Source organism: Gopherus evgoodei, chromosome 11 (assembly GCF_007399415.2).
Source record: "Gopherus evgoodei ecotype Sinaloan lineage chromosome 11, rGopEvg1_v1.p, whole genome shotgun sequence".
NCBI classification, from domain to species: Eukaryota; Metazoa; Chordata; order Testudines; family Testudinidae; genus Gopherus; species Gopherus evgoodei.
Genome location: NC_044332.1, coordinates 37732411 through 37746589, shown reverse-complemented (window position 1 = coordinate 37746589; position 14179 = coordinate 37732411). Strand labels below are relative to the sequence as shown.

The 14179-nt window shown below is 42.2% G+C and overlaps 1 protein-coding gene across 2 annotated transcripts in view; it reads left to right on the top strand.

The window, feature by feature from the left end:
- The first annotated feature begins 8793 nt into the window (after window positions 1-8793).
- Window positions 8794-14179, top strand: part of MTX2 (metaxin 2) — a 60155-nt gene continuing 54769 nt past the window's right edge. For both annotated transcript variants that reach the window (XM_030580461.1, XM_030580460.1), the window contains exon 1: window positions 8794-8957. Coding sequence is in view for 1 of the 2 variants with exons in the window: in XM_030580460.1 (XP_030436320.1) it covers window positions 8918-8957 (40 nt within the window). In the remaining variant the exon portion in view is untranslated. The remainder of the gene's footprint in view (window positions 8958-14179) is intronic.

The following is a 14179-nucleotide window of genomic DNA, read 5'->3' as shown; positions in this document are numbered from 1 at the left end:
AGCCGGTCCCAAAACAGACCCCTGCGGAACCCCACTTGTTATACCTTTCCAGCAGGATTGGGATCCATTAATAACTACTCTCTGAGTATGGTTATCCAGCCAGTTATGCACCCACCTTATAGTAGCCCCATCTAAATTGTATTTGCCTAGTTTATCGATAAGGATATCATGCGAGACCATATCAAATGCCTTACTAAAGTCTAGGTATACCACATCCACCGCTTCTCCCTTATCCACAAGACTCGTTATCCTATCAAAGAAAGCTATCAGATTGGTTTGACACGATTTGTTCTTTACAAATCCATGCTGGCTATTCCCTATCACCTTACCACCTTCGAAGTGTTTGCAGATGATTTCTTTAATTACTTGCTCCATTATCTTCCCTGGCACAGAAGTTAAACTAACTGGTCTGTAGTTTCCTGGGTTGTTTTTATTTCCCTTTTTATAGATGGGCACTATATTTGCCCTTTTCCAGTCTTCTGGAATCTCTCCCGTCTCCCATGACTTTCCAAAGATAATAGCTAGAGGCTCAGATACCTCCTCTATTAACTCCTTGAGTATTCTAGGATGCATTTCATCAGGCCCTGGTGACTTGCAGGCATCTAACTTTTCTAAGTGATTTTTTACTTTCTCTTTTTTTATTTTATCTTCTAAACCTACCCCCTTCCCATAAGCATTCACTATGTTAGACATTCCTTCAGACTTCTCAATAAAGACCGAAACAAAGAAGTCATTAAGCATCTCTGCCATTTCCAAGTTTCCTGTTATTGTTTCTCCCTCCTCACTGAGCAGTGGGCCTACCCTGTCCTTGGTCTTCCTCTTGCTTCTAATGTATTGATAAAAAGTCTTCTTGTTTCCTTTTATTCCCATAGCTAGTTTGAGCTCATTTTGTGCCTTTGCCTTTCTAATCTTGCCCCTACCTAAAACACACAAAGGTAACAGCCATGGAAGAGTAATGGATTGCAAAGTAGCAATTATAACTAAACAAACGAACAAAAATACCAGCCTGAAGCTGCATCATTTGAGTTACAGCTAGCACTCTCCAAAAAGATATTTGCTACTACACTGCAGCATAGAGCAAATTGTTATAGCAAGTTATAAAGTCCAGAAAATGTAGGTTTATAATGGAGACCACTGATTCACCTTAACTACAGTTGCATAAACAGTGCATTTCTTACAAAAGAGTTATCAAAAGAATAACTTTTCTGTTACAACCTATGTTCCTGCAATGAGACCTCTTCACCCACATCCAACTCTGTTGACTTTAATGAGGAACTACATGAGCAGAGGGGTTCCACTTCTAGATAGCTCATTGCAGAAGTGTCAACTATAATTTCAGTAGTTATTGTTCTTACTAGTGGCCCAATGCAGCTGTGTGTATATAAAGTTACTCACATGTGTAAGTGTTTGCTGGATCAGGACCATTCTTTATGAGGGAAAAAAGGTTTATATACCCTTTATAAAAATGTCTGCATCCTAGTAATATGATTTTTGTTATGTTACTGCATCAGTAAAACCTGAAAATGAAGGCTTTATATCCATTATTCTTCATTTTAACTGCCTTGCTACACTAAATCTACATTCTTAATGTCCTTTTTTATATTTCTTTAACAAGTAAACTAGATTAAACACAATAAAGTTTAGAGTGGTATTTGAAAATAGATGATACAAAGCCAATTAACAATAAATTTTTTAATGACTGACAAAGATTGGATTTTGCCCAACCACTGTTCACATAATGGATGCAATTTAACTTTCTGGTAATCTTTAGTACTAAATCCAGTGGTTAACATAGGTATAGGAGTATTATTTTAAAATCCATGTATTCATATATTCACTGATTTATAAATGGTGACTCTCTCCATCACACGAGTGCCTCAAATTAAAAAATATAAAATTATAAAATTCACAGAATGTAAGTTAAAAAGGCTCTTAATAAAACCTATAAATCTTGCTCTTAAAAACTGTTCAGAAGTCAAGTAAAAAACTTGGCAGAACAAACTTCCATTATTTTGCACCCTGAAGCTTATCAAACCTGGTCTTGTATGCCAGAGGGAGTAGATCCCAAAAGCATGGGCCACCCACTAAGAACCTCCCCATGTGGGTGCCAGATTGTTCAGTTGCAAGAACTTACAAGCAAGATTGAACCAATAGATTGTGACTGTCTTTGCAGGACAGAAGAGATCTCTGATATAACCATAGATGCTGGAATTAGGTGTGCTGGTGTTGCTACTGCACATCCTGGCTTGAAGTGGTTTCCATCATACAGGGTTTACAGTTTGGTTCAATGGCTTTCAGCACACTCACTATACAAATTATTCCAGCAACCCTGGATATAAGTGAGTGCAAGACCACACAAGGTGTATTTCACTTGGATGTGAATAGGTAGCCAGTGCAGAAAATGGAAGCACAGTTCTCATATGCAATATAAGAGATGAGCCAGATGGTGCTTCCTGCTGGTTTTCAAGTGAAGCACCAAGTAGGATATGTTTGTTATCTAGCCATGAGATTGCACAGGTGTGACTTGGTGAGGTGAGGTCCATGTGAAAAAGAACTATCATATTGTGGGCCTAGCCATAATTGAAACAAATGTGTCATGTATTACTAGAGTCACTTGTGATCCAAAAGTACTGATGGTTCCAACCTACCTCACAGACTGAAAACTATATTTTTAAATGTCAGACATACACTAACAACAGCATGTGAACTCACAGTTATGGCTCAGTCCTCTGAATGTTGCCCCATGCCTATCAGCCTTACCTCCTCTTTTATGTGGGTTTAAGGGTGAGTTTGCTTTCATCCCCACCTGGGAAAGCAAAAAAAAAAAAAAAAAAAAAAAAGATCCAGATCCTCCAAAGGCATTTTGGCACCTAGATATCTGTAAGGGTTACAGTGTCTAAGTTTAATGAAAAATACATGTATATCTGGACATCACCACATTTATATGAAACTGCAGACCTCAACAGCTCCCCATTTCACTGCTAGAAGTGGGGTAAAATGGAACTCTACTATGTGACAGCCCTTAAAGGAGACAGAGTGAACATTTCTGACAATCCATGATCTTAAGTATCTCTGTATTAATTGTATATGTTGAGCTATGTACAAATGTGATTTTTGTGCATGTAACAGGTGATCTGCCCCCTTCAAGGGCAGAAGGCCAGCCAGTCCTTGTTCCATGGCTATGGCATGGCCCTATAAGGTTCAGGGAGTTTAGGAGTACATGAAGGAAGAGGTTCCAGGAAATTAGAATTTAGAAAAAATCCACAGTACTGTTTCTTTAAGGACCCAGGACCAGACGTGCAGGTGGGGCAGGGGTGGCTCCAGGCCCCAGCACGCTAAGGGCATGCTTGGGGCAGGAAGCCGCAGGGGGCGCTCTGCCAGCGCTGCGAGGCTGGCAGGCAGACTGCCCTTGGCGGCTTGCCTGCGGAGTGTCCGCTGGTCCCACGGCTTCGAAGGAAGGCAGCCTGCCTGCCGTGCTTAGGGCGGCAAAATGTTTAGAGCCGCCCCTGAATTGGGGGCAAGGTTATTTATACCTTCATTAGTAAAGATAGCCTCTGAGGAGAGCAAGGCTCTGGAGAGTTACATTCCATCTCTTAGAGCTTGTCTACACAGGGAAATTGACCAGTATAGCTATAGCCAAATAATTAATACATTTATTTGCAGCAGGCTCTGGTGAAGGAAAGACTTGTATGTACTGTAGTAAGAGAACATGTGCTTGATTTATATCTTTTCCCTCCCTTTTACCTCTCCTAAATGCTAGACCTTGCCTTGCACTGCATTATCCACCTAGAACTGGATGCTCCGTATGACTTGGTGAATTCTATATAAACAATGTTCTTTATAATTAGGTGTTAGTCATTTGATACGGCTATCAAAGTGTCAACTTTTCTTTGCCTAGGCACTCTTTGCACAATGGTTTGCATTTTTAGTCTTTTGGACTATTTATGGTGGTGGGTAGACCTGAATAATTAACATACAGCAATTTCCATATTTTCAAATGTTTTTTAAATTTAGTTTTAAATGTGAAGTTCCTTCGTTTCCAGTGTTTGTTTTTTTGACTACAGTATTATGGTAAGGGTTCTCTTTTCTCAAAATCAATAGATATTCTCAGCATTAACACCAGCCTAATAAACTCTATTGTCTGTGAATTCCTTTACTGCTTGTTTTTGTCATTTGGTTTTGTTTTAAATCGGAATGCTTTACTTTGCCACATGCAGGTGAGAGCAGAAGACAGATTCACTGCTTTTGGAGCCCCTCCACTGGACTAGAGGAGCAACATGATGCAGCAAGTGGAGAAGAGAAGAGGGTTCTTCCTGAGGCTCCTTTCTCCTCCTTACTATACTGAGAAGTCTTGTAAGGCTCTTCAAATTCAGTACCTGATGAATTTAATGAGGCTTGTCAGCCCTATGAAGGCTGTGTTTTCCTCTCCAGTTCTCACCTTCCCCTTCCTGCCATCTGTCCCTCTTTCCCTCCATTCTCTTCCTTCTCCCAGGGTTGCCTCTACAGTGCCTAAGTCCAACCTTCTCCCCTCTTCAACCCCCATTGTCTCCAGACCTACCCAATTACAACAGATAGCAACAAACAACTAAGGATCATGCACTATTCTCAATGCTCATATCTGCAGCCCTCCACTTCTACAACCAAACAGCCCTGTGCTGGCAACTAACTCACCCGTCCTGCAGTAGGGACAAAGTGGGGCTTCCCTTACAGTGTTCACTCCCAGCCAGTGGGGACCACTGTGGTGTCAGAATTGAAGGCAGCTAGGTGGGCATTTTATATACCCTCTTCCTGCTTTCTGCTCCACGTTTGCTTTGGTGCCATCATGGGGGAGCCCACCATGAAGCAAAAAGGAATCAGGAATGGTCGGCTGCCTCAGCACCCCGCTGGCTGGAGAGGTGAGGGTCTAATGGAGTGGGTGGGCAGGATGAGGAACTAGTGGGCAGGATAAGGCAGGGACTAATGGGGTGGATGGGGCTAATGGAAAGGACAGGTGTTGACTAATAGGAGGGGATGGGCCATGGTTTGAATGGGCTGACAGAAGGGGATTGGCTGAATGGAGGGGGGCCTACTAGGGAGCAGAGGTACAATGGAGTAGGCTCCCTCCCCTCCTGGGCTCCTTGGCCACCCTCTCCTCCAGGTGCCTCCATTTTCATCTCCAACACAGCAACCAGTCCAGTATCTCTCCAATAACCCCCAAACTCCCTCTCGCCCAGTAATCTGTCAATGATCCTTTGGTTGCCCCCAACTTCCCTCAAGCTGCCTGTGGTTCCTCAAAACTTTCTTTCACACCGCTCTCGATGCTCAGGGAAATCAGTGATTGTTGTCATCAGTAAAAGAAATGTCATATGGAGCTGCACAAACCTTGCAAGTGGGTCCCAAATGCATGAAACACTGTGTGTGGGGTGGGGAGGACGGACCCACAAAACAATATTTGTTTAAATAGCAAATATCTTTAATGTAGCACTTCTCAGAAAAAAATTCTTACCTTATCTGCTTTCCAATGAGCAAATAATCTGTTTAACTCCAGTCAAAAGTTAGAGGGTTCAAATAAGCTGTAGACTCAGCATCAGCTATGGTATCATTAATGATGTCTACATAATAGTCCAAGGTCCCAAATGTCGGAAACCCCAAATCATTGGGGTTGGTGAAGGGGTGTGATAAAGGCAGAGTTTACAAGTCCATCTGTTTGTGTGTAAAGGGGATTTTAATATCATTTAAACCCCACCTGCACTAGAAATGTAATTCTGACAGTTGTAGTTTAAGAAAAGTTTACATTTGCACTGTGGACAACCCCTAACTATATTGTAACTGGGATGTGTCACTGAGCTAAAGCATGAGGGATTTTGCTTTGTGTGTTACACTTCACTTTCTCCCTCGGTGGGGGATTTGTGGATTTTACTGTGTATCATTCTCTCTGGGGAGAATTTGCCACATGTATTACACTTTATGCCCTTGTAGAGATGGGGAGTATTTTGCTGTATTATATGCTCACCATCTGGATGGATGGTAGGTTGCTGGGTGAGTCACTGTTCCTCCTCCCTCTATAAGCTGATGGCTGAACAAACAATGAGGCATCTACCCAAAATAAGGCTGATTAGAGAGACAAGATGGGTGAATGAGGTAACACCTTTTACTGCATCAACTTCTGTTGGTGAGAGACAATCTTTGAAACTTTGGCCCTGTCTATAGTGCCACTTACAGCGCTGAAACTTTCTTCACTCAGGAGTGTGAAAAAACACCCCCCTGGGTGATGCAAGTTACAGCGCTGTAAAGTGGCAGTGTAGACAGTGCACCAGCACTGAGAGCCGCGCTCCTGGCACTGGTAGCTATTCTCCTCGTGGAGGTGGTTTTATTACATTGCTCTCTCCCAGTGCTCTGCCACGACTACAGTGTAGACATACCCTTACACAGAGCTCTTCTTCAGGTCTGGGTCTCTGCTGACTAAAGACAACTTGAATGGGTTGTGACATATGCACACCGTAAAGAGGGAAACTGAGGCAAAGGACAGTGCCCATGTACTGGGGGTGGGTGTTTGCCATGGCTACATACTCTTGAATCATGGTGGTAGTGTTTTCTCAAATTAATGCTGGGTTCCCTTTCCCATTTAATAAAAATCTTCTTTTTGATGCAACATACTCAGTGCTTGTGAGGGGGGAAGTACTGCCTCTTAGAGTTGTTGTCCAGGGCTGGTATTTAGTTTTCCCAGATTGCCAGGTGGGGGCTGAAGCCAGTTCAGTTTTGTATTAAGAGGATTCCTTAGATATTGAACCTGGCCTTTGTTGCTGCCAACTCCATCTGACACAAGGGGTACATTTTCCTGGACTTGAAGAAGAGCTCTGCGTAAGGTCAGGAGCTTGTCACTTTCACCAACAGAAGCTGATCCAATGAAAGATATTATCTCACCCGTATTGTCTCTCTAATATCCTGGGACTACCATGGCTACAACAACACTGCATACAAATAGGGTGACCAGATGTCTCAATTTTATAGGGACATTCTCAATATTTGGAGCTTTTTCTTATATAGGCACCTATTACCCACCACCCCCTGTCCCAATTTTTCATACTTGCTATCTGGTCACCCTATGTCATAACTAGAAAGGGAAGGGTAACAACCCTCCTGTAGACAATACTATATAAAATCCCTCCTGGCCAGAGGCACCAAAATCCTTTTACCTATAAAGGGTTAAGAAGCTCAGGTAACCTGGCTGACACCTGCCCAAAGGACCAATAAAGGGACAAGATACTTTCAAATCTTGGGTTTGAAGGGGGGAGAGAAGGCTTTTGTTTGTGTGCTCTTTGTTTTTGGGGGTGTTCAGTCTTGGGACTAAGAGGGACCAGACATCAGTCTATGTTCTCCAAATCTTTCTGCACAAGACTCTCATATTTCAAACTTGTAAGCAACAGCAGGCAAGGCGTGTTAGTTTTATCTTTGTTTTCTCAACTTGTAAATATTCCTTTTGCTAGAGGGTTTACCTCTGTTTGCTGTAACTTTGGACCTAAGGCTAGAGGGGGTTCCTCTGGGCTCTTTGAATCTGATTACCCTGTAAAGTTATTTTCAGTCCTGATTTTACAGAGATGAATTTTACCTTTTCTTTTAATAAAATTATTCTTTTAAGAACCTGATTGATTTTTTCAGTGTTTTAAGATCCAACGGTTTGAACCTGTGTTCACCAGGACTAATTGGTGAGGGGATTACCAAGCCTTCCCAGGGAAAGGGGTGTAGAGGCTGGGAGGCGGCACGGTATTTCTTGAGCCTACCCAGGAAAAGGGGTGTAAGGGCTTGGAGGGATATTTTCAGGGAAGAGGAACTCCAAGTGGTCCTTTCCCTGTTTCTTGTTAAAGCACTTAGTGGTGGCAGAGTACTAGGTTTTAACCTAAGCTAGTAGAAATAAGCTTAGGGGGCTTTCATGAGGGTCCCCACATCTGTACCCTAGAGTTCAGAGTGGGTAAGGAACCTTGACACCCTACATAAAAAATGAGGCTCACAGTACAGTTGGTGACTGATCCCCAGGTATATAGAGACACTGTGTAGGATGGGGCTTAATGTGGTATTTGATCCAGCTACATCCAAGAATTACAAGACTGAGGGTGCACAGTGTGTTTGAGGTTTGATCACCAGTCTAAGAGAGCCTCTGCCCAGCACAGGACTGTACAGTGTGTCTGTGTGTGGGAGGGAGGTTGATCCACTGTCCATGGGAGTATCTGCCCAGTCTAAAGCTGTATAGTGTTGGGGGTGTTGATCCCCAGTCCATGGGAGCCTCTGCCCAACACTGGACTGTACAGTGTGTATGTGTGCAGGGCCTCCCAGAAGGGGAGGGGCAAGTGGGGCAATTTGCCGCAGGCTCCGCAGGGCCCCCCACAAGAGTTTTTCGGGGCCCCTGGAGCAAGGTCCTTCACTCGCTCCGGGGGCCCGGAAAACTCTCGCGGGGCCTGGGCCCCCGGAGCTTCTTCGGCGGCAATTCGGCGGCGGGGGGGGGCAGGCCCTCTGAATCCTCTGGGCGGCCCAGTGTGGTGGTGGTGGTGGTGGGGTTGGGTTAATTCCCAGGCCATGGGAGCCTCTGCCCAGCGCGGGACTGTGCAGTGGGTGGGGGGTTTGATCCCTAGTGTAGGACAGTGCTGGCTGCCGCTAGGGTCATGCTCATGGAGCTGCATCGGTGCCATTCAGGGAGGGGGACCCCCTCCCCGGGGACCCCGCGTTCTTCACTGCCGGGCTCCAGGCTGCAGGGCCTGCCCCGCGCGGCGGAGGGAACTGCGGGAGGGGCGGGCCCGAGAGGCGGAGCGGGCCCCGGATGCACTTGCCCCGGCGCTGCCAGGCCGGCTCCCAGTTCCTGTGCGGGCCCTTAACCTTGCGGGGCTGCCACTGGTTCCTCCTGGCTCGGCCGGGCCCTGCGGAGCGCAGGTGGCCGCGGGGGATCATGTCTCTGGTGGCGGAAGCGTTTGTGACTCAGATAGCAGGTAATGGGGAGGGGGGGGGGTAGGCGAGAGTTGCAGTAGAGGCTGCGGGGTGGCAGAGGGGGGCTAGGTGCGTGGGGTGGGCGCTGGAGCTAGCAGGAGGCTGGCAGGGTTCAGAGAGGGGCATGGGACTAGCAAGGGTGGGGGGAGCAGGGTGCAAAAGCCAGTGGGTCCTGCACAGGTCCCCATACCCTAGAGAGGACCCAGCCATCCTGGCGTCAGGCTCTTGTAGAGAATTGGCACCTCTTGTAAGCAGCGTCAGTAAATGTTACCTGCATGGTGACCATGTTATTGATGATGCTGTCCGAGGTAGTTTTGCTATGGTGTTTAAAGAGCTAGATTATTTATTGCAGTAACTATACCACGTGGCATTGTGTGGTGTCCCACTGTATATGTTATGCTCTGGAAATGTTGTTAGGCAAACTTCAGAGTGTTTAATAGCCTGATGTCAACAACATGTGTAACCTACAGTGGTGGATTACAATGATGAACATATTATTTGAACGTCTTAGTGTGGCTTGGTTGTCCTGCCACCCCAAAAATTGTGTTTATGGTTTTTGTTTGTTTGTTTTTTAACTTGCAAGGCCATTTTCTTCCATCAGAAGTTAAAGTTTACTTGTATTTTATAAGTGGCCTAATGTTATAATAGGTGCATTATTGTGTGAGAGTTGGCCATCTCTTTAGAGGCCAACTTTCTCGTCGTCTTTTTCTTCTTCATTTTCTAAAGATACATACAATTTGACACCTGTTACCAAAATATCAAGTTCCTGTTCCATTTTCTGTACCCTAGAAAATAGTTTTATTTTGATTTCTAGAAATGCTAAAATGGTGTCTATCCATACATTGTGGTTGCCCTTGACATTGACTGAAGCAATTATACATAACCCATCACAAATTCCCCTCCTCCTCAATGATTCCTCATCCCTTCAGTTACAGTCTTTTTTCCATTTTCAAATATAAGGAAGAAAGATGAGCCTTCCAATAAGCATCTGATTTGGAGGGTTTTTTGGACTCTGTTAAGGAGTGAACCAAATTTGTGTCTGATTTAAAAAAAAAATAAAAATTGTCATGTACTTTCTTGTTTCCTTTCTCATTATTACTGAGTATTAAGCTATTTATGTGATTGTGATCATTTTGGTAGTTCAGTGTCTACAGTTAAGATAGAAGTTGGCTAAATACTGAAACTAAAAACTAAAAACTAGCGCCTCTTTCTCCCCCCGCCCATAAGTTTTGGGTGGGGAGGCAACTTTTTTGGGGTGGAGACCTGAAATCTTGCAGATCCCATGGGACATAAGTCTAAGGGGAAAAACAATTGAAGACAGTTGGCAATTTTTCAAAGGCACATTATTAAGGGCACAAGAGCAAACTATCTCACTGTGTAGAAAAGATAGGAAGTATGGCAAGAGATGACCCTGACTTACCCAGGAAATCTTCAATGATCTAAAAATCAGAAGAGAGTCCTACAAAAAGTGAAAACTAGGTCAAATTACAAAGGATTAATATAAACAAATAACACAAGTATGTAGGGACAAAATTAGAAAGGCCACTTCTTCAGATGCATCTGTCTTCAGCTGCATCTGAAGAAGTGGTGTTTTACCCACAAAAGCTTATGCCCAAATAAATCTGTTAGTCTTTAAGGTGCCACCAGACTCCTTGTTTTTGTGGATACAGACTAACACAGCTACTCCCTGATACTACAGGCCATAGAATTTCACCAAGTGCATTTTTTCAAGCCCATAACTTCTAGCTGATCTAGAGTGGATTTTTTAGAAACACATCAACTTTGATTAAAGACTGCAACTGGTGGAGAGTCCACCACGTACCTAGGTAAGTTGTTCCAATGGTTAATTACACTTACTGTTAAAAATATTGCCTTATTTCAAGGCTGAATTTGTCCAGCTTCACTATCCAGCTCATTAATCTACCTCACAAAGGCATAACAAGATCTAAAGAGCCCTCTACTCTACTTTTCCCCCTTTAGGAACTTCTTCTGACCTTGTCTGCCTTCCATTTTAGGAGGCCTTCAGAAAAGGGACTGTATAGCGGGGCTGAGAAAGAAGGGGATCCAGGGGTATGCAGCACCAGCAGAAGAGGCTTACACACTATTTGGGTGGGAGCAGGGAAAGACAGGAGGAAGTGGCTGCCATACATTACTTTCAACATGTCTCTGAACAGAGCTCCCTTCTGTGGGGCCTAGCAGCCCCAAAATAACAACTGCCTCTTGAGGTAGTACTTCAAGCTTTTTTGTTCAGTTGTTTTTGTTTTTTGTCCCATCCCCTGTTTTGAAGCCGGGAAGCTTAGCAAACAATTTTGTACTGTATTAAAAGTGACAGGATTCATTGCAGCTCTGCTGCATAAATTGAAGACCTTGTCATAAAATTTAAGGGGTATAGGTCATCTGAGCTCTTAGAAGAAAAGGTTTCTTTTATTTTGTTTGCCTGGAGAAAAAGTGTATTCCATTCAAATAGTTTAGCCTAAGGAGTTCAAAACTGTCTTAAATATTCTCTCAACTCAACTAGTTTTTCTTTTTTTCCAGTTCACAGATTTTTAGTGACTTGTGTTTTCTCATTACAAAAGCTATACATTTGCAAAGGCATAGCATGTAATCTCTGAGAACTCCAGGGCAGGAGGATGAGGCGGTGTTTGTCTCCTGGGTAAGACCCTCCCTTCACCCAGTATGAGTTCCAATGCAGTGATGAGGTGGAGTTTCTAATTGCTTCAGGTTAAAGGCCTAGACCCAACTTCCTCCTACCTCAATTCCGATTACCGAAAAACAAAAAAGCTAACCAGGATATTTAGCTACCCCACTCCTGTTGAAACAAGTTATATGGCTAAGTTGCTTAGTCACATTTGAAAATTTAAACCCAAGGATCTGTGGAGTTCACAGACTCCAATAATATACATCAGTGCCAGTGATGTTCAAGGCCCATTGGCCAAGTTGCCTCAGGATCAAGGAGGCTATGATCTCTATCAGCACAGATTCAAATGTTGCAATGACAATTTATGGTCTCTGTCAGTGTACTTATTAAATTACTTACATTGTTTTTGTGTTTTAATGAATGAAATATTGGTGGTTATTGTCTAGTTTTATTATGGTATAATATAGCTACTACACCTGTGATTATAGCAAAATATTCTTTCATCAAGTTACTTTATTTTAAAGTTCTTTATTTAAAAATAGAATATTCACAAACACAAAACTTCATGAAGATAATATATAGACATTCCCACTACTTCTGCAGAAAATGTGGTTAAAATGTTGTTTTGAAAAAAAAATTTATAAGGTTTAATTCAAGGGAGAAAATGTGCAAATGTTGGAAAATCTGGACGTGGTCATATAGAAGTCCACAAACATCCTTAATTCTTCCCTCTCCCAATATACCAAAGCATCCTAGAAAGATCCTTACACTTGTACGGAATATGTATATACTTCCAGTGCAATGTCTATACCCAAAATGGATTCTCACTCTCCGAGCTGCCTGCCTATTGTAGACCGGCCTCAAATCTATCCTTCCAGAATAAACCAGTCCCATAACACTCCTCCTTTTAACTATCGGATATAGATCAAGTATGGCTCATATTCTAACTTTAGTTGAGTACTGCTAGTACTTTTTGTTATCTACCATTGTGCTATTCTATCTTTACAGAATACAAATAATCCTCTGTTTGTTTTATTCTTCCTCTCTATGTATATTTGATACTTGACTACTCATTGTGACCCCCAAGTACTGTGCAAATAGTAGTTGCAGTCTACAGTCTATTGAACCTTATTCTACAAAACAAACGTATGACCTGACCTCTGCTTTGTTGGAAAATGCTCAGTGTCAAAGCACTTATCTGGCCTTAAAATAATAGACATTTCAGCCATAAAAAAGTTTTGGTTTTCATAGCTGATCTACATTTATACACCATACAGTCATAGACTGAAAAGAAATGAAAACAGAAAATCTTCCAATATGAACAAAATAAGTATTTTTGGAAATTCTCATCCAGTATCTTGGCCCATATCCACTACATTTCTTTGCTTTTCCAAGAAGTTACCCAATAAACAGGACCACAGGGTATTACCTTAGTAATATAGTATCTTAGAAGAGGCGATATTAAAGAAACAAAATAAAAATAGTCATATATGCTCCAGCACATACTGAAGACATGAAGTACAGTTTCTTATTCTTATGCCAAAGACAGGAAGTTGTGCACACATGTAAGAATATGTTTTTGAGGGTAAAAAAAGTGCTATATTAGAAAGAATACCGTTTAAAAATTATGATTGCTTTAAAATGTTCTTATTTTGTATGTCTCCGTTTACGAGTACTGGTTTCCTATTATGCATTCATGGAAATGTAATCATGACTGAGAATTCTTTACATCAGTAATAAAAATGAAATTTGATTGTTTTCATGAACAGGACCCTCTATTATTAGCCAGTCATTTTGTCATGGCAATTCCAATTAACTCTAACTGCCCTACCAATATAGCAGCCATAAAACATGGCTTTTTCACATGTGTACTTAAATAGAATCAGCCCAGCAAAGTTTATTTTCTAGAAATGTATTAGAAGCAGAGGATTTTTTTCTGTCAAGGAATATGTCCTAACTTTTCAGAGGATGTCGACTTTTTTTAACTACTGCCTGTCCTCTGCTTTACCATACTTCATGCCTTCCCATCAAGACAGTGGGTACAGCATCTCATACTTATTCAAGTATGTGAGCAAGTAATTATCTGCAATATTTCATCAGTCTGGTGAATGGTAATTTCTTAAGGGCTCTGTGTGAGTTGTGTCTGAACATGCTGAGTATAGTGTGCTGCTCTAATGCACTAATGATTAAATATAAAATGATGATCAAATCACTTATGTGGAGTAAGAAGCTTTTTATGGTAACATTGGCTGGGTAATGCTAAAACCATTCACTTACACTTTTCTCTTTTGAATATACAAGATGTTGCTGCTGTAAAGTAGAGAAAAATAACATTTTTCTGTAGTTTTATGAACTGTAAGTATAAATGTTTCATGCATGGCAGATAGTACATATGTAAACAAATTATAGTAGTGCAAACCTGTCTCTGAAATACGTCCAACAATATATTCTCCCATAGATATGAAAGAGACCATATGCAGACTAATCCTGTATCAAACACAAAATAACTACCAGGATAGTAAATGAGTTCTTACAGCGTTTAAAAGTTTTTGGAGCCCAGCTCTGAAATGATGTAAAATATTAATC